Below are 27,159 nucleotides of genomic sequence, written 5' to 3'. Positions count from 1 at the left end.
AGATGAAGCCTTATGAGGAACGGTTGAAGGAGTTGGGTATGTTTTGCCATGATAAGAGGAGACTGGGGAGAGATATGAAAGCCTTCTTCAAATATCTAAAGGGCTGTCACCTGGAAAATAGAGCAAGCTTGTTTGCTCCTGTAGGACCAAACCAATGGATTCATGTTATAAGCAAAGAGCTTCTGACTTAACTTCAGAAAGAACTTTCTGGTGGTAAGAGCTGTTCTACAGTGGAACAGAATCCCTCAGAAGGTAGTGGTTGAAATTTGCAGTTCCTCAAATTTTGCAATGAATTTCTCCAAACCCACAAGTATACAAAGTGTGCATATAAAGGCATATATTTGTGGAAATAGCATACAAAATTGCATTATATTTGGGGGAGTTCACTACATAAATGTGGCTATAAGGCAGATCTGCCCACAAAAAATGTGTATACCCTATTAAGAAAATGCACAGTGAAATTCTGATGAATTTCCATGAGGATTTAAAACATACCAACTGATGCAGAATGTTATGGACTGAGAGAAACAGAAAGAGACAGATTCACCCACCACTAAAGGCACACAACACCAGCAGGCTACCATGAGGAAACCTCTCCTCCATGCGGGGAACTGAGATTAAGATTGGAATCATGGAATTATAGAGTTGAAAGGTACCCCAAGGGTCATGAGAAATGAGAACAATGAGAGAAACAGATTCAACCACCTCTATAGCCACATGACACCAGCAGGCTATCCTGAGAAAACTTCTCCTCCATCACCAGATTTGCGGTCTCAGATATTAAATTGCCCTGCAATCTACCTGTGTAGCCAACAAGCTGAATCTGGGTGGGGAAAAGAGTTATCCAGGCCAAGCCCTGGGAGAAGATGATATTGGATTAAGGCAGGGCTCTTGTTCTCCCAGGACTTTGTTTCCCTCCTTGGCCAATATTTTTCCTGTCCGCTGGTTGGCACCACTTACATAGGTAAACTGTAGGGCCATTTGATAGCTGCTCAGATTTTGTTTTGAACTTTGATCATTTGTTTGCTTTTGCATTTGTGTGCATTTGTTATTTGTCAACCACCTTAGGGGACTTTTTTTGGTTGAAAGGTGAGTATAATAAATTAATAATAAATAAATTACACAACATAACATGCCATCTGGATAATCCCTGGGCACAACCTCCAAGCCTGGACAAGCTCAGCACAGTCTCCAGTTTCACCTACCTGGTGGAGCAGGTTCTGCTCAGTGTTGGATTTCCAACTGATTCCAAAGAATCAAATAGTTGGATTTCCTTACACGGTGCAATATATATTTCTGGTTATGTTTGCATGCAACCTTTCTGTTAAGGATACCAGGTCTGAAACTGAGCATGGCGCCAACTGGGTGAAATAAGCCAGGCTGCAAGACTTACCACATGGCGGTGCAGCTTTGAGCAGTCTCTGCCCCACATAAAAAGGTCAGGGACCCCTGACCATTAGGTCCAGTCGTGACCGACTCTGGGGTTGCAGCGCTCATCTCGCTTTATTGGCTGAGGGAGCTGGCGTACAGCTTCCGGGTCATGTGGCCAGCATGACTAAGCCGCTTCTGGCGAATCAGAGCAGTGCACGGAAACGCCATTTACCTTCCTGCCGGAGCAGTACCTATTTATCTACTTGCACTTTGACGTGCTTTCAAACTGCTAGGTTGGCAGGAGCAGGGACCGAGCAACGGGAGCTCACCTCGTCGCAGGGATTCAAACCGCTGACCTTCTGATCGGCAAGTCCTAGACTCTGTGGTTTAACCCACAGCGCCACCCGCATCCCAGCAAAAATGGCGTCGAGAAAGGATGTTCCTGGCTGATCTCCGCAGGCTGTTTTGATTGTTTAATTGGGCTTTGTTTGTGTTATGTACTGAGCTGAATCCTAGATCAATAGGATCCAGAATGCAGCAGTCTGATTGGTCGGCAGGAGCCACCCAATCCAGCTCCAGGTGGAAGTGTATCAGCAACCTGATTGGCCTGCAGAAGCAGCCAATCATGCTTCTAGAGGAGGTGAATCCGCAACCTGATTGGTCTACAGGAGCACCCCAGAATTAGCCAATCACATGGGGCCCATTGTGTAAATAATGTATATATAGCGGGGTGTTTTGGGGAAAGTTTCATTCATTGCTACTATGAGCTGAATAAAGAGCATGAAATTCACACTTGACTCTGAGTATATTTCAGTTGGTTTTTCTCTTTATGTGATAGTGCTGTTGCTGGCCTAGCAGCTATCTAATTTATCAGGGGGCAAGGACCTTTTTTGTGTTTTACTCTCTGAGGAGCCAAGAATTGTTAACCAGTTTTAAAGGGAGTTCAACAGCCGCAGGTCAGCCACCTCTTTGGAGTTCTTGCCATTTTATCTTCACTGGTTTCAAACTTTAAGGACTTTTAAACTTTTTAAAAACCAAAGTTTCTGAATAGGAATCTGGCAGATGTGGTAACTGATCCTTTAAATTGTACGCCTTCTGGGATAAACAGTCTGCCAACAGAGTTCTCTTCTGATGCTTCTCACAGTCCTTAAAGGGTGTCTTTGGGTTAGAACTATATGATTTCAAGAGACGTGTGTTATCTATTTGTGTAGATGAACAAGAACAAGCTCAATAATATGCACTCTATAAAACAAGAAATTTCAGCACTGAGATCTGCTTTGGATTCTATAGTGGCTCTGATAGGAACCGGGGATTTTGAAGGTAGCACCCGAGGAATTTTGTGAGAGGAAATCAGAAGTGCTCCAGGCTGATTAACTTGGAATTGGAGCAGTTAGGATTGAGAATGCGAACGTCCCTTCCAACGAGCCCTCCATCCTATTCCATCTAAGGAGAAAATAACTAGACTGACAGTACACAGAAAATATTTTTGGGGTTTTTGCATTAATGCTTTGGGACCCAGACCTGGTTGTTTTGAATGAGTGGCATTATGATGACTGGTAGGAGGGCAGTTGTGTGGCTATTCCCTCCCCCCCACAGGTGGAATAAATGAAGACAACGGACACAGAGTTTTAGGTTAATGGGCGAAAAATGGCCACAACTTTATTGATTACAGGAAAGAAGGGTATTGGCTTTAGGCATTGGCCCTAACCGACTATCCGGTCTGACCGGGAAGGGTTAAACACCGACAGGGGGAGCCACCCGAGATGCATATCCCTGGGCGCTCCCCAAGGGGTTACCGCTCGGGGGCGCGCTTTAGGCCCTAGCCTCCGTAGGTTTCGGACGAGGCGTCGCCCCTCGGAGTCCTTTAACGAACTACCCTTCAAGCATTGGGGGAGGTGATGGCGTTCCTCCCCCCCAACCTCATCTGCATGATAATACCCCGGCCAATGCCTACCGCCAAAACCGAGGGAGTTGTGACGATTTGCTACGAGGTAGGCGAAAAAACCAAGTGGCTCACAAAACCAGCCAATTAGCCAAATGGAAAAACTCCTACCAGGCCCCTTGCGGCGACCAGCCGAAGCCCATAGCAAGGTCAGTGGCAAAACCTAAAGGGCGGGTGGGTGGGAAACTGCGTCGTCTCCAGGGAAGAAAGGGGGTGAGCCAGGGGCTGCCCTGACCTTAAGTGGCCCTAGGAAGGCCCGCCCCTGCCGCCAGCCAATTGGCTGGCGCCACAGGGTATGCTAATTGGGTGAATCCCTGTCTCCTGCGAGGCTGACGCCAGCCTCGCAGAGTGTGGGCGGGGTCGTGATCCCACAACCCCCCCTCCTCCTGAAGGTCGGAAGGGGCATTGTGTGGCTATTCCCTCCCCCCCACAGGTGGAATAAATGAAGACAACGGACACAGAGTTTTAGGTTAATGGGCGAAAAATGGCCACAACTTTATTGATTACAGGAAAGAAGGGTATTGGCTTTAGGCATTGGCCCTAACCGACTATCCGGTCTGACCGGGAAGGGTTAAACACCGACAGGGGGAGCCACCCGAGATGCATATCCCTGGGCGCTCCCCAAGGGGTTACCGCTCGGGGGCGCGCTTTAGGCCCTAGCCTCCGTAGGTTTCGGACGAGGCGTCGCCCCTCGGAGTCCTTTAACGAACTACCCTTCAAGCATTGGGGGAGGTGATGGCGTTCCTCCCCCCCAACCTCATCTGCATGATAATACCCCGGCCAATGCCTACCGCCACCGAGCCGCAAGCCGGCTCGCCGCCAATACCCTCAGACCTGTAACCAATCCCTAACGCCTTGAAAATTATCTGCCAACCAAATAGCATTGCCAGCATCAGATAGATGCACGCCATCCCAGTGATAAAGCATTTCCTTGTCAAACCGTATGCACGCCATCCCAGTGATAAAGCATTTCCTTGTCAAACCGTATGCATGGGTGCTGAATGACCCGACCGCCCCATGCGGCCACTCTACGAGCCACCGTGCGCTCCACAATCCTCCTAGCTTTGTTCACAGCCACGGGTTTTTCTGCATCCCTTTCCAACATCGCCTTTCCAGCAAAGATGACCAGATTATTGTAATGTTTTCATGGGATGCCCTCAACAATTCCAAGTCATTGATAATGTTCCATATCAAGTCCACCCCTTTCCTATACGCCAAGTCGTTCTCGCTCAGCTGGATGACCATGGCACTGGGTGGGCCCTCAATGCCACTCCCACCCAGGGCTGCCACTCTACGCACCACCGCCCAATGCCAGGCTTTCCTAGCCCTGTTTATGGCTATCGGGCACCTGCAATCTCTCCAAACCCGCCTCTCCATCCACGAGGCCCCAAATAAACTAGTAGTGACGTTTGGGTAAGAGGCCTTAAGTTCCTCCAAGTCACTAAAGATATGCCACATCAAGTCGACTGCCTTTCTGTAAGCTAACACTTTTCGCCTAATTGGATATCTAAAGCATCTGGGGGCCCCTCCGCCACCTCTCTGGCCCTAATAGCGGGCAACATTTTTTGGCCCAGCGCATTCTCCTTCGAGAGATCCAAGATATATTTATGTAGCTAAGGTGCGGCCCGAGACCGGAATTGATGGCGCGGACCCTGGCCCAATGCACCATGCTGTGCCCGATTATCCAGATGCGCGCCCTCGTAGCTCCTGCACCCTAGGTCCCCATTAGCGGCATGGTTTATATCCCAGTGGACGGTGCAGGGCCTATACTCCAAATATGCATCACAACGTCACCTGAAAGCAAAAGAAGGTAACAAAGCCAGGTCAGGTATACTGTGAACAATCACAAGGTCTTATGAATATATCCTTTATATGCATCAGACTTCCCTTAATGCATCAGACTTCCACTGCCCCCAAGTCCTTCATCCTTTCAGATGAGAGTCCCAAATGCACTGCTGTGGTGGCGGCCCCAATCCGAAAGGAGTTAACCGTGAATTTAGCTGAGGGTAAACCTCAGGCAGCAATCGCCCTTCGCATAACGTGCATGGACTGATGCCGTGCAAGGCCTTCGCATAACGTGCATGGACTGATGCCGTGCAAGGCCGGAGCCATCCCAATGTTCGAGGAATGGACCTGAGACGGTTGGTCCCATGTACATGAATTGTTTAGTGTCCTTTACTGCTGATCGGTTTTGGAACATTGGACATGCAGGACTAAATTGGATCTGAACAAGGTCAGGTCTCTCAAACTACCTCGGGCAATGGAATCTGGTTGGCCCTTACAAACCACTTCGCCACTGCGCATAGCGCCAAAGGCAACGGAGTATGCAGCTGTAAATAACTGGGCCTTGTCCTCGGACCAACAGATACTTCTTAATTTTCTTCCTTCTTGTTGTTGTTTTTTTTTTTTTATGGTTTATTATTATTATTATTATTATTATTATTATTATTATTATTTTACATTTATTTATTTATTTATGAATTAGCATAGAATGTCATAAGTTAAGGGCCTTCTACCATCACTTTTAGGAGGCTGCGGCCTGCGCCAGCCCCACAGTGCCCTTCACACTAAGAAGGCCACACCAGGGTCTCTGGATTAAACAACCTTACAGAAAAAAGAGATTGCCGCCTACTGGATGTTTAAGAGTCTTTGCTGCACGACCCAGCACTCTCCAATGTACCAAGTATTGCAGAGCTTCAGCCTTGGTAGGAGGCGTGTGAAGCTTAGGATTTTTTAATTTACCTTGAGGTGTGTCAAGCGTAGGTTTTTGGGTTTTTTTTTTTGTTTTTTTTTTTTTTTACTATTATTATTATTGTCATTATTATTATTATCATTATCATATTTTATTATTATTATTTTATAAGTTTGCCTTGAAACTCCATAAAGTCCACCCAAGCCCTTTTAAAAGATCTAAGCGTGGGCTTGGCTCCTGAAGCTAATACTCCCTTCAGGACATCATGTTCCCAAGGCTCCAAAGGTGCTCCCGGAATGGCTGTGGCAATTCGCTGCACCTGTGCATCCGTGATGCCCTTGTTAACCCCAGGGGTAAATTTGTTAGAGAAGTAGATGTTTATTTCTAAGCACTAAAGGTCAAAGGTCCGGGACAGGTTTGCCACTCTAGGAGTGCGATAATTGTTTAGACGGGACACTTCCCGAACTGATTCTTTGGTTTGGGGGGGGGTTCCCCGAGTTAGGGGGTAATGAAATGAGGATCCTGAGGCCATAAGAGAAACTCTTTGCTGCCTCTATTTTTAGGGTATCTATCGAGAAGGGTTCTAAGAGGTGAGGGCTCAACAGAAGAGAACATCCCAGTCAAGGGCCAAATTAATACCAGTTTCTGGCTGTTCTTTTTGGCGGGTCTGTGAGCTTTTCAAGACCCCTGATGGAAATGCCCCCTGCTGCCCGGAAAAGGCTGTTTACCTTTAAAACACGAAGACGCTGGGTGGTTACCTAGGCACTTCTCACATTCATGCACATACTTACAATTTGGCCCTTGGCACACACCCGTGTTGTACTCCCAGCAAACCTCATGGTGAGGGACTCGCTTGGCTTCAAATTTTCTGACTTTCCTTTTCCCACATAGGGACCCATATGCTCCATCCAGTAATTCTGGTCGCTCGGAACACAGCAGGTTGTGGGCAGCAGGAAGCTTTTCTGAATCGTCCTCGGCATCAGAAGGCTTACTTCTTTTGCTCTTCTTGGCCGAATGCTTCTTCTTACTTAGACTTCTTTCTCCCTTCCACAGCATTCCCTGTGGAATACTGGGAAAGTCTGGGGTATACTGAGAGGCAGAAAGGTTATAATTGTAAGCATGAGCCCTACCTCCCGAGGATCTGTCATTGGAAACCCAGGGACACGTAGACTGTAATTATGTGTGAGGATGCATAAATGGATTGCTACCCGAATGTGGAACCCTAAATAAGGAGGCCAAAGTGCAAAGGAGCTCCTCACTATTTCGGAAGAGGCCGTAGTGACCATGGGCCTGAATTGTTGGTAAAAAGGTTTCCAAAGCAGAGGAAACACTGACTAGGCCTGCGGGTTGCAGGGCACAGGAGGCTACCCTAACCCATCTTGGACACAGGACTCACTGTTGAATCATTGGCTGCTCTCAGCACTGCTGCGGTGGCCGCGGAGGTACCAGGGCGGTCCACAACGTTAGGTGGCGTATCCGGGATGCATTCTTGGGTGAGCGCAAGAGGTACCGCTGCCACCTGGCCTGCGGGCCTATATTGCCTATAAAATGTCTAAGAGCATTGAAAAAACTGTGCCAAAGTATGTGGGTTACTAGGCACTACGAAGGCCTGAGGCCCCTCTTGGTTCCCTTATGCCCCCCCCCCCGATACAGTAGGCATTACAAAGCCTGGGACCCCTCCTGGTTCCCTTGTGCCACCCCAGATATAGCGGCATTTTGAGCAGACGTAGTTTGATACCCTTAATTAGCCTGGTTCAGTAAAATCAACGCCAACTAGCTTGGATTATATGGGTGAGGTGCGAGCAATATCACAGTAGTTCAGTATTGTCTGCACTGGTGAGTTTAAAGGAATCAAAGATGCCTAACTAATCTCCAACAAATTGTATTTAGCTGCAAACAATATCACCGTAGCTCATTATTATCTGCACTGGATAGCAAACCAAAATACCAGCCCACACCTCAAGCAATGTATTTAGAGGAATACTGAGTCTATAATAAACAGAAGAGCACCTTAGATAATGTCAGCAGCTATGCAGCAAGCTAGAGGTAGAATTATACATTGTAACCCAGCAATACAGCAGTGAAAGATGATAAGTTGACTTATGCAACAAACCTATAAGCAAAGCAAAGCTCCCAAAAGCCCTTAAGCACTATTATCAAAATCAACCAAATGATTTAAAATTGCCAGATTAAATATATACTTATAAACTAACTGATGAAATACCAGAAAGAGATGAACGTAAAAGAGGCATGAGCTATTTGCTTTAGATTCCCTATAACCTGTATGCGAAGCTCGCAAGAGATTGCAGGCGAAGAAACCCTTTAATAAATCAAATGATGTAAAACCTGGATCTCTTTTCCTTATAACTATGAATTGACTATACCAAATTATAAAATTAAAGCCTAGGCAGAGAGTAAATGACACAGCTCCACAGAGCACCGCAAGCTGAATGAAATAATTTGAATTCCAATATACTATGCACTAATGCTTCAATTTGATTTAAATGTGTTTCCTAAATTCCCAGAATGAAATTCTCGAGAGTGTAAGTATAAACAAAAGCAGTCAATTAATTAGAGGATATTAATTCTAAGATAAGCCTAGCCAGAGACGCTGTAGCCAGCTCTATGCAAGCTTATGCACCAAGAGGAGGGGCTCCCTGCAGCCCCTTGCATGCTCATATTTAAGCTAGGCTCTATTAATAGTTGCGCTATCATCCTTTGTTTATATTGCTTGTGTTTATTTCCTTTGTTTATATTGTTTATATTGCTTTTGAATTTAAAACCAAATAGAAAGTGAGGGGCACTCAAAAAGTAGATCCCACGTGGTTTTGCCTCTCCTAAAATGGCCGCCGCCGCAAGGCCACGTGGGCAATCAAAATGGCGGCCGTAATGCGTTCCCACTGCCTAGCGGCAAGGAACATGTGCGGAAACACTTAACGCTAGCCCTTTAACACTGAAAAAATTCCACAACCGCAAGAGCAAAACCTGCAGGCATTCCCCACGTACCCCTTATGAACATTAATTATTTCCCTGGTTTTTCCGCCGGTTAGGCTTAAAAGGTAGGGTTTTTAAAATTACTTCCCACGTTGAGTGCCTATAGTAAAATGGCAACCGCCCGGAAGGCAATGTGGGTGGATGAAATGGCGGCAGGGGCACGGTGGTTGCCCGGCAACGGCACAGCTGCTTCCGATGCTTTCCAAGTCTAAACTTCCGCGCGAAAATAAAACAGCCTGTAGAACTCACCCCCTCAAGAATGCTGCTGAAATGATTATTTGAGAAGAAATTCTGCCCCCTCACCCCAGCAGGAAAATGAAACACAACCGGCACCAAATGCAGCCCGCTCTCCTCCCGCAGCTGCCATCCACCTAATTGCACCACGCTCCCCTGCACAAACCCCTAGCTAAAGCATGAAGCCCCAACAGCAAAAACCTGATTGGATGGGTGCGCTGTGTCCTCCGGCCTTTCTTCCTTGTGCTCCTTGCAGGACAGGCAGTCAGCAGTCGAGGGCAGGCAACGGATCACCAGAAAAGCTCCACAAAGCTGAATAAATTCTTCTGAAGGGGGCATGCAGCAGCAGGCAAGGCAAGCTCCTGAGGGCAGGGAACTTGCACCAAAACACACAGAGCTTCCTGTAAAACTGTAGACGTGAAAGAGATGCTGGAAGGAAAGCACACAAACACACACACACACACAGTGATTTTAGCTCAATTACATGCTCCCGTGTTAAACTGCAGCAGCTGGAATGGAGCGCAAAGGGGGAAACCCCCCAGAAGGAGAAAAGCCCCACAAAAATAGAGATAACAACTCCTGAAAATCAAGCAGTTTAGAAATAAAGCAACACCAGCAGCGAATGCTGAAAATTCCCTGTAAAAGAAAGGGAGCTTTTTCTGTGAAGCTACAGCATATTCCACGAGGTGCCCTGCAGCTCAAGAACAAAGGCAACAAAGAAGCAAGGCAGGAACGCTCCAGGCAAGGCAGATAAGATCTCCCACAAGCAGGAACAGCTGATATGCGGGAAACGTGAGGGCTGGCCGGGGAGAGGGGAGAAAGAAGGGGCAGAATGGAGACTGTTTAAATTAGCTGGGGAGAGGGGAAAAACAAGGGGGGCAGAACGGAGACCGTGTAAAATCAGCTGATTAAAGAGCATTCAAACCATGGGGAGAGAGGGGGAGAAGCAAAAGGAGGAAGGATGAGGAAATTCTGAAGCACCTCTGCTGACCACGGGAACAATAAACACACACACAAACAGCAACGCACCAGCAGAATTAACGACGAATGGCAATGTAGTCACCCCCCCAGGCACCCCAATCAATTAAAATTCAGCCAAAGTACCCAATTATGAAGAGAGCAGCGCAATAAATGCGAATTAAGCAGCCCTCACTCCTAGAGGAGAAAGGAATAACAAAAGGTAAACTTCCCTGTGGTCCAGCAGCTGAGGGAAACCCAAACTGCAAACTGCAAACTGCGTCGTCTCCAGGGAAGAAAGGGGGTGAGCCAGGGGCTGCCCTGACCTTAAGTGGCCCTAGGAAGGCCCGCCCCTGCCGCCAGCCAATTGGCTGGCGCCACAGGGTATGCTAATTGGGTGAATCCCTGTCTCCTGCGAGGCTGACGCCAGCCTCGCAGAGTGTGGGCGGGGTCGTGATCCCACAACCCCCCCTCCTCCTGAAGGTCGGAAGGGGCATTCTCAGTCTTCACCTGCGATGGGAGCTGCCATGGAGGACTCTTAGAGGGTTGGCAAATGCCTGGATGTTGACCTTCATAAATCACTGCAAGAAGAAAATTTCCTATGCCCATTTACACCGCAAAGAACTCATAACCCATAATGGAGTATAGCATCTAGATCAAGGGGAGTAATAGTGCCACTGTATTCTGCTCTGGTCAGACCTCACCTGGAGTACTGTGTCCAGTTCTGGGCACCACAGTTCAAGAAGGACACTGACAAACTGGAACGTGTCCAGAGGAGGGCAACCAAAATGGTCAAAGGCCTGGAAACGATGCCTTATGAGGAACGGCTAAGGGAGCTGGGCATGTTTAGCCTGGAGAAGAGGAGGTTAAGGGGTGATATGATAGCCATGTTCAAATATATAAAAGGATGTCACATAGAGGAGGGAGAAAGGTTGTTTTCTGCTGCTCCAGAGAAGCGGACACGGAGCAATGGCTCCAAACTACAAGAAAGAAGATTCCACCTAAACATTAGGAAGAACTTCCTGACAGTAAGAGCTGTTTGTTTGACAGTGGAATTTGCTGCCAAGGAGTGTGGTGGAGTCTCCTTCTTTGGAGGTCTTTAAGCAGAGGCTTGACAACCATATGTCAGGAGTGCTCTGATGGTGTTTCCTGCTTGGCAGGGGGTTGGACTCGATGGCCCTTGTGGTCTCTTCCAACTCTATGATTCTATGATTCTAACCCACCTACTTTCAGCAGCCAGAAACACCATAACCAGACACTGGAGAGACCTGTCAGGAGGAAGCATGGACCAATGGTACCAAATAGTATGGGAAACAGCCCTACTAGAAAATAATAACCAATAAACTGAAACTGACACAGGGACAAATAGAAGAAGACGCCTTCTCCCCGGTATGGCTCCCCTTTATCACATACGCAGCCCAACAAGACAATGACAAAAATCCACCAACAGCATACAAATCAGTATGGCTAACCTGATCCAAAACACCCACCCACCCCACTCACACATGAAAACAAAGACCACCACAGCCAATCACAAACAAACAACCACACCCCAGGCCAACCCCAACCTCTCTCACCATCAAACGAATACAATTACATTTCCGAGAACAATTCAAAGTGTTGGTGCTGACCTTTAAAGCCCTAAACGGCCTCGGTCCAGTATACCTGAAGGAGCATCTCCACCCCCATCGTTCTGCCCGGACACTGAGGTCCAGCGGCGAGGGCCTTCTGGCGATTCCCTCGCTGCAAGAAGCCAAGATACAGGGAACCAGGCAGAGGGCCTTCTCGGTAGTGGCACCCGCCCTGTGGAACGCCCTCCCACCAGATGTCAAAGAGAAAAATAACTACCAAACTTTTAGAAGACATCTAAAGGCAGCCCTGTTTAGGGAAGCTTTTAATGTTTAATAGGTTATTGTATTTTAGTGTTTTGTTGGAAGCCGCCCAGAGTGGCTGGGGAAATCCAGCCAGATGGGCGGGGTATAAATTATTATTATTATTATTATTATTATTATTATTATTATTAGTGAATAGCACAGAACCTGCACAAGCGACGTTGATACAAAATCCCACATATATTAAGTATAATAGAAACATCGCCACCCGACCCCACCCCCATCTCCCCTCCCCTTTCCCCCTTCTTCTTCTGAATGTCTCAACAAATGAAACTGATCTGTAAAAAATGTTACTTGGATGGAAAAAAGAGAGAGAGAGATTGCACATACTTTTGTAAACTAAGAAAATCTTTAATAAAAATAATTTTTTTTAAAAAAGAAGAAAAGTTCCTCACTGATTCCAACAGCAGCACCAGGAACTTCCGATAGATTGGTCCCCCTGGAAAGTCAGATTTTGATTACTATACTCCATAGCCGGAGGAACTTTAACCATTACTAATTGTGTTGCCATCTTCAGTTGGCCCCTAATAGGGTCAAATAACGTAAGGGAATCAGAGGTGCCACAGGATATTTGACATATGATAGGGGAAGCCTGGGATTGTAAACTGCTTCTGATATACGTCACTAGGTCTATGCACATAGTCATTGGGCCTGGGTGGGGTTGGGTTATTTTTTTTGGGGGGTGGGGGAAGCCTGCTATATAAATTTAATGGCAAATGCATCTCCTTTAAATCAGTTCCCAGACCAAATGAGTAAATTTTTCATCAAGGAATCTTAAGCTTGCCTTTTGTGCAAATGCCTGTAAATCTAAATTTCAGAAGGCTGTGTCCCTATTTAGAACAGGATGTCATCATCGCCCTTGAGCCAGTGTCACCAACTGGACTCATGCACTTCAACCCCGACTGGGCTAGGCGAGCTGGGTAGCACTCCCAGAGCCCACCTTCTTCAACTGGAACAGGTCAAAGTGCTGTGGACTCACAGCTTAGAGCCGTGAGATTCACTTCCCCAATACAGTCGTTGCACAGCAGAGTATAGCAGAGTCTGGCAGTTTATACTCAACTCGGAGAGCAGCTCTGTAGAATATCTTCCTTTATTCTATAACTACAACTATAATACAAAACTATATACAGAGCTAAATAGGTCTAAGCATAAATGAATGCAGCACTGAGTGTCTGCAGCTGCTCTTAGCAGTAACCTTATCTCTACACACGATCTCTAACACTCAGTCTCTCTCTCTCTCCGACACTCTGACTGACTGACTGACTTGGTACTGGAGCTGAATAAGTAGAAAGCAAAACACTGCTCCTCCTCTCTGGAGAATCAGCAGACTCGTCAGGAGATTCTTGGATATGGGAGGGGTGAAATCTCCCCTCCCAATTGTCTTTCTTTTTTATCATCACCTAATAATGTCCCCAGAGGGCACTCTCAACCCCCAGAAGCTAGATCTAACATCCAAAAGTTAAAATCAGAGGATTTCCTAACACACGAGATACCTGTCAAATCATAACCCCCAGAAGCTGCCCAAAAAGTGTGACCTTGTGTCAAAAGGAACTAATAATATACTTGCCGTACAGCTCGGTTTGTTAGAGCGTGGTGCTGATAAATTATATTATTTATTTAAAAAAATATTTATTTAAAAGAAAGGCACACTAAAATGCTGACTAATTTTTTTGAGGACATGAGAATTGACAGATGTGCCCATCCCTTCACTCAGGCAGAAATATACAGTGGCACCTCGGGTTACATACTCTTCAGGTTACATACGTTTCAGGTTACAGACTCCACTAACCCAGAAATAGTGCTTCAGGTTAAGAACTTTGCTTCAGGATGAGAACAGAAATCGTGCTCCGGCGGCGCGGCAGCAGCAGCAGCAGGAGGCCCCATTAGGTAAAGTGGTGCTTCAGGTTAAGAACAGTTTCAGGCTAAGTACAGACCTCCGGAACGAATTAACTACTTAACCTGAGGTACCACTGTAAAGAGAGAGAGAAGCAAAAGCTGGAGAATGTGGTGGAAGGAGAATTATGAGGAGATGATGAGTCAAGTGGGAGAGAGAGAGAAAAAGAGAAGGATGAGTGGGTAGATAGATAGATAGATGGGAGTGACCTTCATTAATCAACAGTATTTAAGAATGATTTTATAATAACAATTCAGAGAATGGCAAACTGTGCTCTGACACACTGTAGAAAGTTACCTTCATGAGTGAACGGTACATGTCACTTGTGTTGACTTGGAGCAGGTTCCCAATGAAGGGGAGGGGAGTTGGTCCAGGCGGCATCTGGCTTTTGCGGTGCATCTGCCGCCATGTTGAGAGGACCATCAGGCAAGAGAGGCAGATGACCAGGAAAAGGGTTGCTGCTCCCAGGAGATCCATGGGGAGGTTGCGGGTGGCCTGTGGAGCTCTGAGTAGCTGGGAAGAAAAAACACATGCACAGCCCAAGTTGAGGCTGTTATGTAACTGTACCTGAGGGATAACACCCTTTGTGGAGTTGTGCAACTTGTTTGCAGTCACACCTCTTGGTCTCCTTTCTATTCAAGAACAGAAGAGCCTCCTGCCAAAAGTCCAGAGGTCTTATTTTTTGCGTGAGACAGTCCTGCTTCATTGATTTTTCATGCTTTATGTACAAGAGAGAACTGGCACTATCTGGAGATTATTTCTGAAGCAGAGGGTGGCTTCTCTGCATCAGAGGCCAACCTCCCAGCGGTTCTCAACCTGTGTGTCTCCAGATGTTGTTGGACTACAACTCCCATCATCCCTGAGCTTTGGCCTTGCTAGCTAGGGGTGAGGGGAGTTGTAGTTCAACAACACCTGGGGACCCAAAGGTTGAGAAAGGCTGCTTTAGGCAGAGATGGGTGGATTCTGTGTCTCAACGTAATAACATAGTATGACAGAGGTGGACCCAAATACAAGCACAAAACTATCAATAATAATAATAATAATAAATTTTATTTATATCCCGCCCTCCCCAGCCGAAGCTGGGCTCAGGGCGGCTAACAACAATCAAAATAATCCAACGATTCTAAAAACATTTCATTATAAAAATTAATTAAAATCAAATTGATGGCAACCATTAAGCAAAATTCTGTGCAGATTGCCAGAGGAGGGGGTCAGGCTGCGCCCTGACCAAAGGCCTGGTGGAACAGCTCTGTCTTGCAGGCCCTGCGGAAAGATGTCAAGGGCCCTAGTCTCTTGTGACAGAGCGTTCCACCAGATTGGAGCCGCGGCTGAGAAGGCCCTGGCTCTAGTTGAGGCCAGCCTAACCTCTCTGTGGCCTGGGATCTTCAAGATGTTTTTATTTGCAGACTGTAAGTTCCTCTGTGGGACATACCCAGTACGGGCCACATGTTCTCCTGCAATGATTTTGCAAAGTTTTTTGCAGATAAAATTGCTCAGATTCGGGAAGAAGTAGACTCCACCGTGGGAGCAGGACCGGGGCGGGAGAGTGCTAGAGTTCTGTCTAGTCAAGTTGAGTGGGATCAATTCCAATCTGTTACCTCCGAGGATGTGGACAGGCTGCTTGGACGAGTGAAACCAACCACTTGTCTCCTGGATCCTTGCCCATCCTGGCTTATAAAAGCTAGCCGGGAAGGACTGGGCGATGGGCTTCGTGGGGTGGTGAATGCTTCCCTCCGTGAGGGAGCCTTCCCAGACCCGCTGAAAGAGGCGGTTATTAAACTGCTTCTTAAAAAACCATCTTTAGATGCGGCCACAATGGCCAACTACCGCCCAGTCTCAAATCTTCCATTCTTGGGCAAGGTGATTGAGCGAGCGGTTGCCGAACAACTCCAGGCACGCCTGGAAGAAGCGGACCATTTGGATCCCTTCCAGTCGGGATTCAGGCCTCATCATGGGACTGAAACTGCCTTGGTCGCACTGGTTGATGATCTCCGGCGGGCTAGGGACAAAGGTGAGAGCTGTTTCCTAGTTCTGCTGGATCTCTCAGCGGCGTTTGATACCATCGACCATAACATCTTTCTGGACCATCTTGAGGGGCTGGGAGCTGGGGGCACTGTCATACAGTGGTTCCGCTCCTTCCTCCTGGGCCGTGTTCAGAAAGTGGTGGTGGGGGATGAGTGTTCAGACCCCTGGGCTCTCACTTGTGGGGTGCCTCAGGGTTCTGTCCTCTCCCCCATGCTTTTCAACATCTATATGCAGCCGCTGGAAGAGATCATCAGGAGGTTTGGGCTGGGTGTTCATCAGTATGCGGATGATACCCAGCTCTACCTCTCTTTTAAATCAGAACGAGTGAAGGCGGTGAAGGTCCTGAGTGAGTGTCTGGAGGCGGTTGGAGGATGGATGGTGGCTAACAGATTGAGGTTGAATCCTGACAAGACAGAAGTACTGTTTTTGGGGGACAGGAGGCGGGCAGGTGTGGAGGATTCCCTGGTCCTGAATGGGGTAACTGTGCCCCTGAAGGACCAGGTGCGCAGCCTGGGAGTCATTTTGGACTCACAGCTGTCCATGGAAGCACAGGTCAAATCTGTGTCCAGGGCAGCTGTTTACCAGCTCCATCTGGTACGTAGGCTGAGACCCTATCTGCCTGCGGACTGTCTCGCCAGAGTGGTGCATGCTCTGGTTATCTCCCGCTTGGACTACTGCAATGCACTCTACGTGGGGCTACCTTTGAAGGTGACTCGGAAACTACAACTAATCCAGAATGCGGCAGCTAGACTGGTGACTGTGGGCGGCCGCCGAGACCATATAACACCGGTCTTGAAAGACCTACATTGTTTCCCAGTACGTTTCCGAGCACAATTCAAAGTGTTGGTGCTGACCTTTAAAGCCCTAAACGGCCTCGGTCCAGTATACCTGAAGGAGCGTCTCCACCCCCATCATTCTGCCCGGACGCTGAGGTCCAGCGCCGAGGGCCTTCTGGCGGTTCCCTCATTGCAAGAAGTGAGGTTACAGGGAACCAGACAGAGGGCCTTCTCGGTAGTGGCGCCCGCCCTGTGGAACGCCCTTCCAGCAGATGTCAAAGTGATAAACAACTACCTGACATTCAGAAGACATCTTAAGGCAGCCCTGTTCAGGAAAGTTTTTAACATGTGATATTTTATTGTATTTTTGGTTTTTATGTAAGCCGCCCAGAGTGGCTGGGGAGGGCCAGCCAGATGGGCGGGGTATAAATAATAAATTATATTATTATTATTATTATTATTATTATTATTATTATTATTATACCAGGAGAGGCGGTCCCGTAGGTACGAGGGTCCTAGGCCGTATAGGGCTTTAAAGGTTAAAACCAGCACCTTAAACCTGATCCTGTACTCCACCGGGAGCCAGTGCAGCTGGTATAGTACCAGATGAATGTGATCTCGCAGCGAAGACCCCGTAAGGAGTCTCGCCGCGGCATTCTGCACCCGCTGGAGTTTCTGGGTCAGTCTCAAGGGTAGCCCCACGTAGAGCGAGTTACAATAATCCAGTCTGGAGGTGACCATCGCGTGGATCCCAGTGGCTAGGTCAGGGCGAGAGAGATAAGGAGCCAACTTCTTAGCTTGGCGGAGATGAGGCACTTATGAGGGAGTGTCCTGCCCAAGCCCACACCACTAAGAGACCTTCATGGAGTTCCCAGGACATGCAGAATTCCCTCCCACTTTTCCAAATTGTTGGACAGGGTCTCTAGTACATAAGACAAGGAAGGAGGACACAGAGATGGAGGCTGTTGAAGTGTGTGTGGCCGTGATGGACTGTCCCAGGAAGCCAAGGGCAGAGATAGAATCCCAGAAGCCCCACTTTCTGTATCTCCCTTTATGATACGATACGATACGATACGATACGATATCTTTATTGTTGTTGTCCCTTGCGGAACAATGAAATTGAAAAACTACATAAAAACTACTTAAAACTACCACATAACTACATAAAACTACATAAAAACTGCATAAAACATTCAAAAACCCCTAAAAAACTCTAAAACTGCATTTTAAAATACACTATACTACAGGGACCCCTTATGCTGCGTTTAGAACCAGAATTGCATTAGCGTAGAAACTGTTTTTCAGGCGGCGAGTCCTGGCCTATATAACCCTATACCTTCTTCCAGAAGGCAGAAGCTGAAAGAGATCATTTCCGGGGTGCGTACTATCATGTGCTATCTCTGCCGCTTTCTTATGGTGTAGTACCCTGCTTGTGGTTAACGCTTAGCTGGAATGAAATATTCAATGCAGCAATAGAGAAATTAAAATAGTAATTTATTTGTCAGACAAATAAATATGAGGCACAGTGGTATATGGTTACCAAGCTCTGGCCTGGCCTCCTGCCATTCTGGCCAGCACTTATATTTCCTTAATCCAGCCCCCTTGCTCCTCCTGTGGCTGCCTCTGTCCAATCAGCCTGGTTGAAATTCCTATTGGCTGTTTGCTAGAACCAATCACAAAAGATACACCCATTTCCTTCTGTCCTTTTATGGGAAACAAAAAGCTATATATTCTTCTATCTATAAATGACAAATAAGTAGTAATATATCTTACATGTGTCTCAACAAGGAACCTTAATTACCAGCTCACCTCGCCCTATTGCCCTCCAAAACAAATGGTTTAATCTTAAATTTTTATCTTAAACAGATGTCAAGGATCATCATTGAAAGATCTCCTTCTCTTGAAGGTCTTTTAAACAAAGGCTTGACAAATGCTCTAATGATGTTTCCTGCTTGGCAAGGGGGGGCTAGGTTGGTGGCTGATGGCCCCTGTGATCTCTTCCAACTATATGAAATAAGAATCTAGCATAAGGATTTAACATTTCTTAGCTTCTAATTCCTTTGCATAATTACATTTAAGCCAATATATTTAATACATAATATAAATAACCTTTTTTTAAAAATTTTTTTATTAAATTTTGACATAAATATATTTCACAAACATACAAAAGACAAAATGAAAAAGAAAAAACAGAAAAATAGAAAAAAACAAACAAACAAAACATGAAATACATACAACTTTGATGACATTGATCGACTTCCCTTTATCTCGATTTCGGAAATTATTATCTTGTTTATCTATCTGCTGTGTCTATTCCTTAATAAAACTTTTTACGTAGTAAGCGTTATCTCATGCCTACTGTGATTTCTATAAGTACATATGTGTTTCTGATCAACATTTTAATTTTCCCCTTGTCTCTATTTCCATATATATCCTAAATTTATCCCATTCATTGTTAAATTTTGCACTTCTTTGATTTCTTATTTTCTGTGTCAATTTAGCCAGCTCCAAATAATCAGATAATTTAAGTTGCCACTCCTTTAGTGTTGGGATTTTTGGTGTTTTCCAGTACTGTGCTATGAGGGTTCTGGCGGCCACCGTTGCATATTGAAAAAAGGTTCTATCTTCTTCTTTGATATCCTTACCAATTATCCCCAGCAGGAAGGCTTCGGGTTTTTTAACAAACGTGTATTTAAGAATTTTTTTTAATTCATTATAGATGGATTCTCAAAATTTTTTGAGAATCTCGCACGTCCACCACATATGAATGAATTCGCCCTCCTTGCTCTTACATTTCCAACACAGTTTATCGCCCGTTCTATACATTTTATGTAGTTTTACCGGCGTTATGTACCATCTGTACATCATCTTATACATGTTTTCCTTTAGTGTCGTGCATGCTGAAAAATTCATATCTTTACACCACAATGCCTTCCATTTGTCAAACTCTATGTTGTACCCTAGGTCTACCGCCCACTTCACCATCACATCCTTTACTTCCTCGTCCTTGGTGTCCCACTCAAGTAACTGGTTGTACATTTTTGATAATAATTTTGTTTTACTTTCTATTATTTCAATCTGAAATCTAGATTTCTTGTCATTTATTCCGATCTTATTATCTTCCCTCCACATTGAATTTATTTGATGGTATTGAATCCAGCCAGTCAGCTTGCTTTTTATTTCTTCATAAGGTCTAATCCTCCACCCGGATTCTGTTTTGGTTAGTAAATCTTCATATGTCCATCTTTCCCCCTCTATATTTAATTTTTTAATTGTTAAAATGTCTATTGGTGATAACCACCAGGGCGTTTTCTGCTCCAACAGTTTTTTATTCCTTTCCCACACTTCCAGCAGTGGCCCTCTGAAAATGTGGTTAGAAAAACCTTTATGAACCCTTCCCTTGTCTCGCCATAAATAGGCATGCCAACCGAATCTTAGATTAAACCCCTCTAGATCTAACAAATTTTTGTTTTTGATGACAATCCAGTCTTTTACCCAACAAAGACATGCAGCTTCGTAATATAACCTCAAGTTTGGAACCGCAAGGCCACCCCTATCTCTTTGGTCTGTGAGCAATTTAAATCTGATTCTTGGTCTCTTTCCCTGCCAAATGAATTTAGAAAGTAATCTCTGCCATTCTTTGAATATTGAGGTTCCTCTAATTATCGGTATATTCTGAAATAGGAAGAGTAATAAATAACCTTTTTAAAAGGAAAAGAAATCTTAAAAGGATCTCAGTTTAAGAAAGAAACAACTTTAGAAAAAGACTTCCCAAAATATTCTCTTCCTTTCTGCCAGCTAGATGCTTTTCCATTGCTCTTGACCTTTGAACCTTAGGAAAATATGGCTCAAGTTTAATGGGAGGCACATGGTTTTATTTTACTATTTACCCACTCTTAATTATGTTTATCTCTTTTTTTATCTTCTGTAATATGTAGGGTCAGTGTAACCTTGGCTGTCAGCCTGTAATTCCCTTTGACTTTGAGAATTTTTTTCTGCTATAAATCAGGGGGCCCCCTTGTCTAGGAGGAAAAACATTTTGCCAAGGTTCTTAGGCAGCTGCTCTTCTGCCTGGCATGAACATTTGAAAATCTTTAAGCTCATTTTAAGATACAGGCCCTGATCAAAATATAAGCTTGATAAAAATGCAGGCTTATGATTAGATGCCTCAATGGCACCTGGCATCATAGATTTGATCTAAGGTGGGAAGAGTGCACCCAATAATTCTCTCTGCAGTCTTTACAACCCTGGATAGCATTGTTTTTTCCCTGGCCGTGCAGCTCCCAATCCACACACACAGACCATAAGTTAGTACGCTCTCCACAGTGCAATGGTAGAATGCCATCCACAGGTCCTTTGAGAGATTGTTTTTCCGGAGGATTCTCAGAAAATATAACCTCTGCTGTGCTCTCTTACAGCTTAGGACCCTCGTACCTACGGGACCGCCTCTCCCGGTATGCCCTGCGGAGGACCTTAAGGTCCATAAATAGCAATACCCTAGAGGTCCCGGGCCCTAAGGAAGTCAGATTAGCCTCAACCAGAGGCAGGGGCTTTTCAGTGATGGCTCCGGCCTGGTGGAACGCTCTGTCTCATGAGACCAGGGCCCTGCGGGATCTGATTTCTTTCCGCAGGGCCTGTAAGACAGAGTTGTTCCACCTGGCCTTTGGCTTGGAATCAACTTGATCCCCTTCCACTCTTTCCTTTTTCCTTTTTCCTTCTGTGATGGAACTCCTATTTGACTTCCCTGGCTTTTTCTGGCCCACGTAGGACCAGTCTGGATAGTTAGCCTTGATGAAGATTTGACATTTTCATCCCCCAAAAGTTTTTGATTTGAGTTTCTACTGAAATGAGGCTGCATTTTAATGTTGTATTTTAATCTTGTTTTTAAGTTGTATTTTAATCAAATTTTTAATACCTGGTGTTAGCTGCCCTGAGCCTGGTCTTGGCTGGGGAGGACGGAATATAAATAAATTGTTGTTGTTGTTGTTGTTGTTGTTGTTGTTGTTGTTGTTGTTGTTGTTGTTATTATTATTATTATTATTATTATTATTATTATTATCTAATTTATTTACCAGCTACCATTGTTATCCCTTTGTCTGGGTGTTTGCTGCGGCTTGTTTCTGAATGGAGAGGTATCTTCCTGGCACTGGGTGAATTGTCCGAGGCTGTCTTCAAGGTGTCTTTCATTTCCAGAACTGGATCAGATTGATGGCTCAAATCTATCTATGACAGGCATAGGCAAACTCGGCCCTCCAGATGTTTTGGGACTACAACTCCCATCATCCCTAGCTAGCAGGACCAGTGGTCAGGGATGATGGGAGTTGTAGTCCCAAAACATCTGGAGGGCCGAGTTTGCCTATGCCTGATCCATGGCTTTCTTTCCTGCATTGCAGGGAATTGGCATAGATAACCCTCAGGGTCCCTTCTGACTTTAAAATTCTATTATTCTAGGGCTTGCAGGGTGCAGAGGCTCAATGGAAAATCAGCACCCAGTGCAGCACCTCCAGCAGAGGTGTCCCATGTTGCTCATAGGTTAAATCAGAGAGCGATGGTGTAGCAGAGTTTTACACCATCTGCAGCTTCTCCACCAAATTCAGACGAGGGAACAATACATTTGAGATTTCTTTGCATGGAAACCTGGAAATTCTGCATGTTCCATTAACTGTTATGCTTCCTCTTCAGTAAGGATGGAGGAGAAATTTGATTCAGTTCACATTTAACGACAAACTTATTCACACTTTTTGATACAAGCTGTAAACTGAAACGCAGCCAGTCTTCAGAATGTGCAGTACTTAGAATTTTGAAATACAGTTCCCCAGGCTGGTAATGTATTCAAGCATGTCTGTACTAGAGTAATGTGTGAATCAAAAAGCACATACTATTGAAAATGACCAGATGCTTGGAAGCTGTGGCTAGATGGTTTCGTGGGAGCCGATTGAAACTAAATCCTTCAAAGACAGAGGTCCTATGGCTAGGTTGGGATGGCATGGAGATGAGGGACCAACTCCCTTCTCTTGCGGGGACCCAATTAGTGCCATTGCCTTCCGTTAAGAGTTTGGGTGTAATCCTTGACGCCTCCCTTTCCATGGAGGCGCAGGTTACAGCAACAGCCAAGGCGACATTTTTCCACCTTCACCGCATCAAGCAGTTGGTCCCTTACCTTTCCCGCCCTGACTTGGCCACAGTGATCCATACGACGGTCATCTCCAGGCTTGACTACTGTAATTCGCTCTACGCGGGGCTGCCCTTGAAGCTGTTCCAGAAACTCCAGCGGGTGCAGAATGCTGCAGCGAGGCTCCTCACGGGGTCTCTGCCATGGGAGCATATTCACCCAGTGCTTTTCAAGCTGCACTGGCTCCCGGTGGAGTACAGGGTCAGATTTAAGGTGCTGCTTTTGACCTTTAAAGCCCTTCATGGCCTAGGACCCTCATACCTACGGGACTGCCTTTCCCGGTATGCTCCACGGAGAGCCTCAAGGTCCATAAATAGCAACACCCTAGTAGTCCCAGGCCCTAAGGAAGTCAGATTAGCCAGGGCCTTTTCAACACTGGCTCCGGCCTGGTGGAACGCTCTGTCTCATGAGACCAGGGCCCTGCAGGATCTGATCTCTTTGCGCAGGGCCTGTAAGACAGAGTTGTTCCGCCTGGCCTTTGGCTTGGAGCCAATTTGATTCCCTCTCTCTCTCTCTCTCTCTTTCTTTTTCTTTTTTCTTTTCCTTCTCCTCCTGCGATGAGGCTACATTTTAATATTTTAATGTTCCATTATTTTAATGTTGTATTTTATTTTTTGTTTTTAAGTTTGTAATCATTCATCTTGTTTTTATTATTGCTTGTAAGCCGCTCTGAGCCCGGCCTTGGCTGCGGAGGGCGGGGTATAAATAAATAAAAATTATTATTATTATTATTATTTGCAGGACGAATGGAAGAATCCATTACACCAACTTCTTTGCTCTCCATAAACATGGCAGCTGCTCTCTAGCCACTGTGGGCAGGCAGAACCTTCTGCTAGAATGAAGGACATGAGCGGGCATAAATCAGGCCAATAGGGCAGGATACCCTAGAGAAATCTTACTGAAATATATTAGCCTACAGGTGAGGAAAGCTATTGACCTCCATTTATTGGGTGGGAGAAAAACTGAGTATTGAAAGGCATTTAATAGAGGTAATGGTGGGAATGCATCCTGATATTTTAGCCAATCAAAGTGAATTTAGACATCACAATTGAGAAGGAGATAAACTATATTTGTAAGTGGGAAATGATAATTCTTACCCTAGGACTAGTTGCATCTTTATGCCACCAGGACTTTTCAAAGGCAAAAATTGGAATTAAACTTCTTTTTTCCAAATTCTTTTTATTATTTTTTTCCCAAATTATTACAAATCAAACCAAATTAATTTAAAATTTAATACAGTTTCTTAAGATCAGGTTTCCTGCTCCAGTTCCAAGCATATGACCATCATCATTTCTTATTTAGAGTCCAGTTGACATCTTTCACTTGTCGTTAAACCATTCTTCCAGCTGACCACTTTTTCCACTTTACAAAACAGCACCTCCATTACATTTTATAAATAAGTAATCCATTTCACGTGTGTAATGGTTATAAGGGGTTGCTTGTGCGTAAGTTACCGTCACTGCTGGCTAGATTGCCTGGTTAACCTTGTCTCGGCTGACAGCCCTTCACTCCGTGGCCGTTCAGTCACTCGCAGAATCCGTCAGTGGGCGTTTCTTGAGCCTCTTCCAGCAAATAAGTTGTTTGACGCCAAGTCTCCTCCTACTCTCCCTGCGCGGAAATCTTCTGCACAGGGAAGGAGTGGGCAGAGGTGTGCCCGTGCTCTCCCCACTAGTTTCGGGTGAAGAGTCTTGGAGACCCCTCTCCGAATTCCCCATCTCCCCTCCTTCTCTACTGGTGTTGCACTGATTTCCTTCCCCAGCTGATGGGATTCCTCTCTCCCTGCTGGGCCCCTCTCCTGCATCGCTCGAGAGCCTTGCCTCCACCTCTGACTCCGATGTCAGTTCCCTGACATCCACCTCCCCCCCAGGACCCCCTCCACCCCCGGCCCGACCTTGTGACTTAACTTTGTCTCTTTCCTCAGCCGACGATGCAGGGAATCCCTGGAAGGAGCTGTCGTCATCCCCCGAGGACTCAAACCCCGCTTCCCACCCGCTCCAATCTCTTCGCTCGGGATGGGCCTCCCAGTCCGATTCCTCCTCCTCTGACGCCTCTCCTCCTTCCTCTTCGGAGGCAGGAAAACCCACAAAATCCTCTTCCTCGTCTGTGGTCCCAAATTGCTCCTCCCAGAATCTCTCTAGTGGTTTGGGTTTACCTGGATACCTGCCGGTGTGTGGTGACTTCTCCCTCTCCCCCCGGGAATTCCCGTTCCCCCCTGTACGGTGAGAGTAGGGATCTATGAAACACCGGGTGTATTTTCATGCTGTCTGGCAACTTGAGCTTGAATGCCACGGGGTTCACTTGCTGCGTTACCTCAAAAGGTCCCAGCCTCTTTGGCCGTAGCTTCTTGCAGCCTCCCTTAAGGGGTAACCCTTGGGTAGACAACCACACCCGGTCTCCCACCCTTATGGTCTCTCCTTCCCGACGGCGCTTATCTGATTGCCTCTTGTAAACTTCCTTGGCCCTTTCCAAGTTCATCTTAAGTTGCTGGTGCAGGGCCTCCATTTCTTCCACAAACTGCTCTGCCGCAGGCACGCTCCACCCTTCCTACCCCCTCCCCGGGAAGGCCCTGGGGTGACACCCATAATTGGCCATGAACGGGCTCATTCCCGTGGACACATGCTCAGCATTATTGTACGCAAATTCAGCCAGCGCTAGTCTCTCTGCCCAATCGTTCTGTCTCTCGCTGACATAGCAGCGTAGGTATTGCTGTAAAATACTGTTCGCTCTCTCTGCTTGTCCGTTGGTTTCCGGGTGTCTCGCCGTCGAGAACCCCACCTCCACCTGCAGCAGGTTCATGAGCTTCCTCCAGAACCGCGAAGTAAATTGTTTTCCACGATCTGAGATGACCCTCGAGGGAGCCCCATGCAGCCTGAAGATGTGATCAACAAACAATCTGGCTGTTTCCTCTGCCGTTACTGCATGCGAGCAAGCTATGAAATGGCACATTTTGGTTAGCAGATCCACTACTACCATGACTGCTGTCTTCCCTTTAGACTTGGGCAAATCTGTCATAAAATCTATGGATACCATCTCCCAGGGTCTTCCCGGCGTGGGTAAGGGTTCCAGCAACCCTGCGGGGGCAGCCCTCTCCCCTTTTGCCCTTTGGCAGCGGTCGCACCCCCATACATACTCTCGTACATCTTCCCTTACCTTTGGCCACCAGAACTGCCTGGTGACAAGCAACATGGTTTTGTGTTGACCAAAGTGCCCCGCTGTTGGGTTGTCGTGGAGCTGTTTGAGCACCCTTCCCCTCAAGGTCTCCCCCGGTACGTACATCGCCCCCTTGTAGTACAGTAGCCCTTCCCTTTCCTCAAAACCTCCCTGGTTTTCCCTCGCTTCCTGGAGTTCCCTGATTCTTGTTTGAGCGAATTCATCGTTGCGAATCAGCTCGGCTAGTTCTCGCTTCCCAACCAATGCTCCCCCACACACCCATCGGTTCTCTGGGAATACGTGTCTGACTTCCGGCGGTCCCTCTCCTTCCGTGTACTCCGGCTTCCGGGATAGAGCATCTGCTCTTACGTTTTCCTCTCCCGGCACGTACCGGATCTCGAAGAAGAACTTGGAGAACTCCTGTGCCCATCGAATCTGTCTCTGGTTGAGTACTCGAGCAGTTCTCCAGTATTCCAAGTTCTTGTGATCCGTGCACACCTGGATCTTGTGCTGGGCCCCTATTAGCAGATGTCTCCATCACCGAAATGCTGCATAAATTGCAAGCAGTTCGCGATCATACACCGTGTAGTTTTGTTCCGACTTGCTCAGCTTCCTCGAGAAAAAGGTGCACGGTCTCCAGCTCTGCTGGGCCCCTGGCTGCAACAATACCACTCCAATGGCCCTGTCTGATGCGTCGGTCTCCAGCCTCATTGGCTTCTGCAGATCCACGTGCAGGAGTTGCTCCTCCGAAGCGAACACCTTCTTCAGTCTTTCAAAGGATTGCTGGGCACTTTCTGTCCAGACAAACTTCTTTTTGCTACTGAGACAATCCGTGATGGGTGCGGTCAAGTGGGCGAAGTTCTTGATGAACTTCCGGTAGAAGTTGCTGAACCTGAGGAACCTCTGCACATCCTTCCGGGTTTTGGGGGTCTTCCATTCCAGCACCGCCTGCACCTTGCTGGGGTCCATAGCTAGGCCCTTGTCCGACAACTTGTACCCCAGAAATTCAACTTCTCTGGTGTGAAATTGGCATTTCTCCAGCTTGACCCACAACTGGTGC

At 46.5% G+C, this 27,159-nt stretch overlaps 1 protein-coding gene across 1 annotated transcript in view; it reads right to left on the bottom strand.

Moving 5' to 3' along the window:
* The window catches only part of LOC307221265 (cytochrome P450 2A13-like), a 31,131-nt gene extending 16,592 nt beyond the window's left edge, over positions 1 to 14,539 (bottom strand). Inside the window, exon 1 of the mRNA XM_079985682.1 lies at positions 14,274 to 14,539. Coding sequence (XP_079841808.1) covers positions 14,274 to 14,453 — 180 coding nt within the window. The 5' untranslated portion in view covers positions 14,454 to 14,539. The remainder of the gene's footprint in view (positions 1 to 14,273) is intronic.
* Positions 14,540 to 27,159: the final 12,620 nt, after the last annotated feature.

The sequence above is a fragment of the Podarcis cretensis genome (genome assembly GCF_951804945.1).
Source record: "Podarcis cretensis genome assembly, chromosome: 8".
Taxonomy (NCBI): Eukaryota; Metazoa; Chordata; class Lepidosauria; order Squamata; family Lacertidae; genus Podarcis; species Podarcis cretensis.
This window is presented reverse-complemented; position numbering and strand designations above follow the sequence as displayed.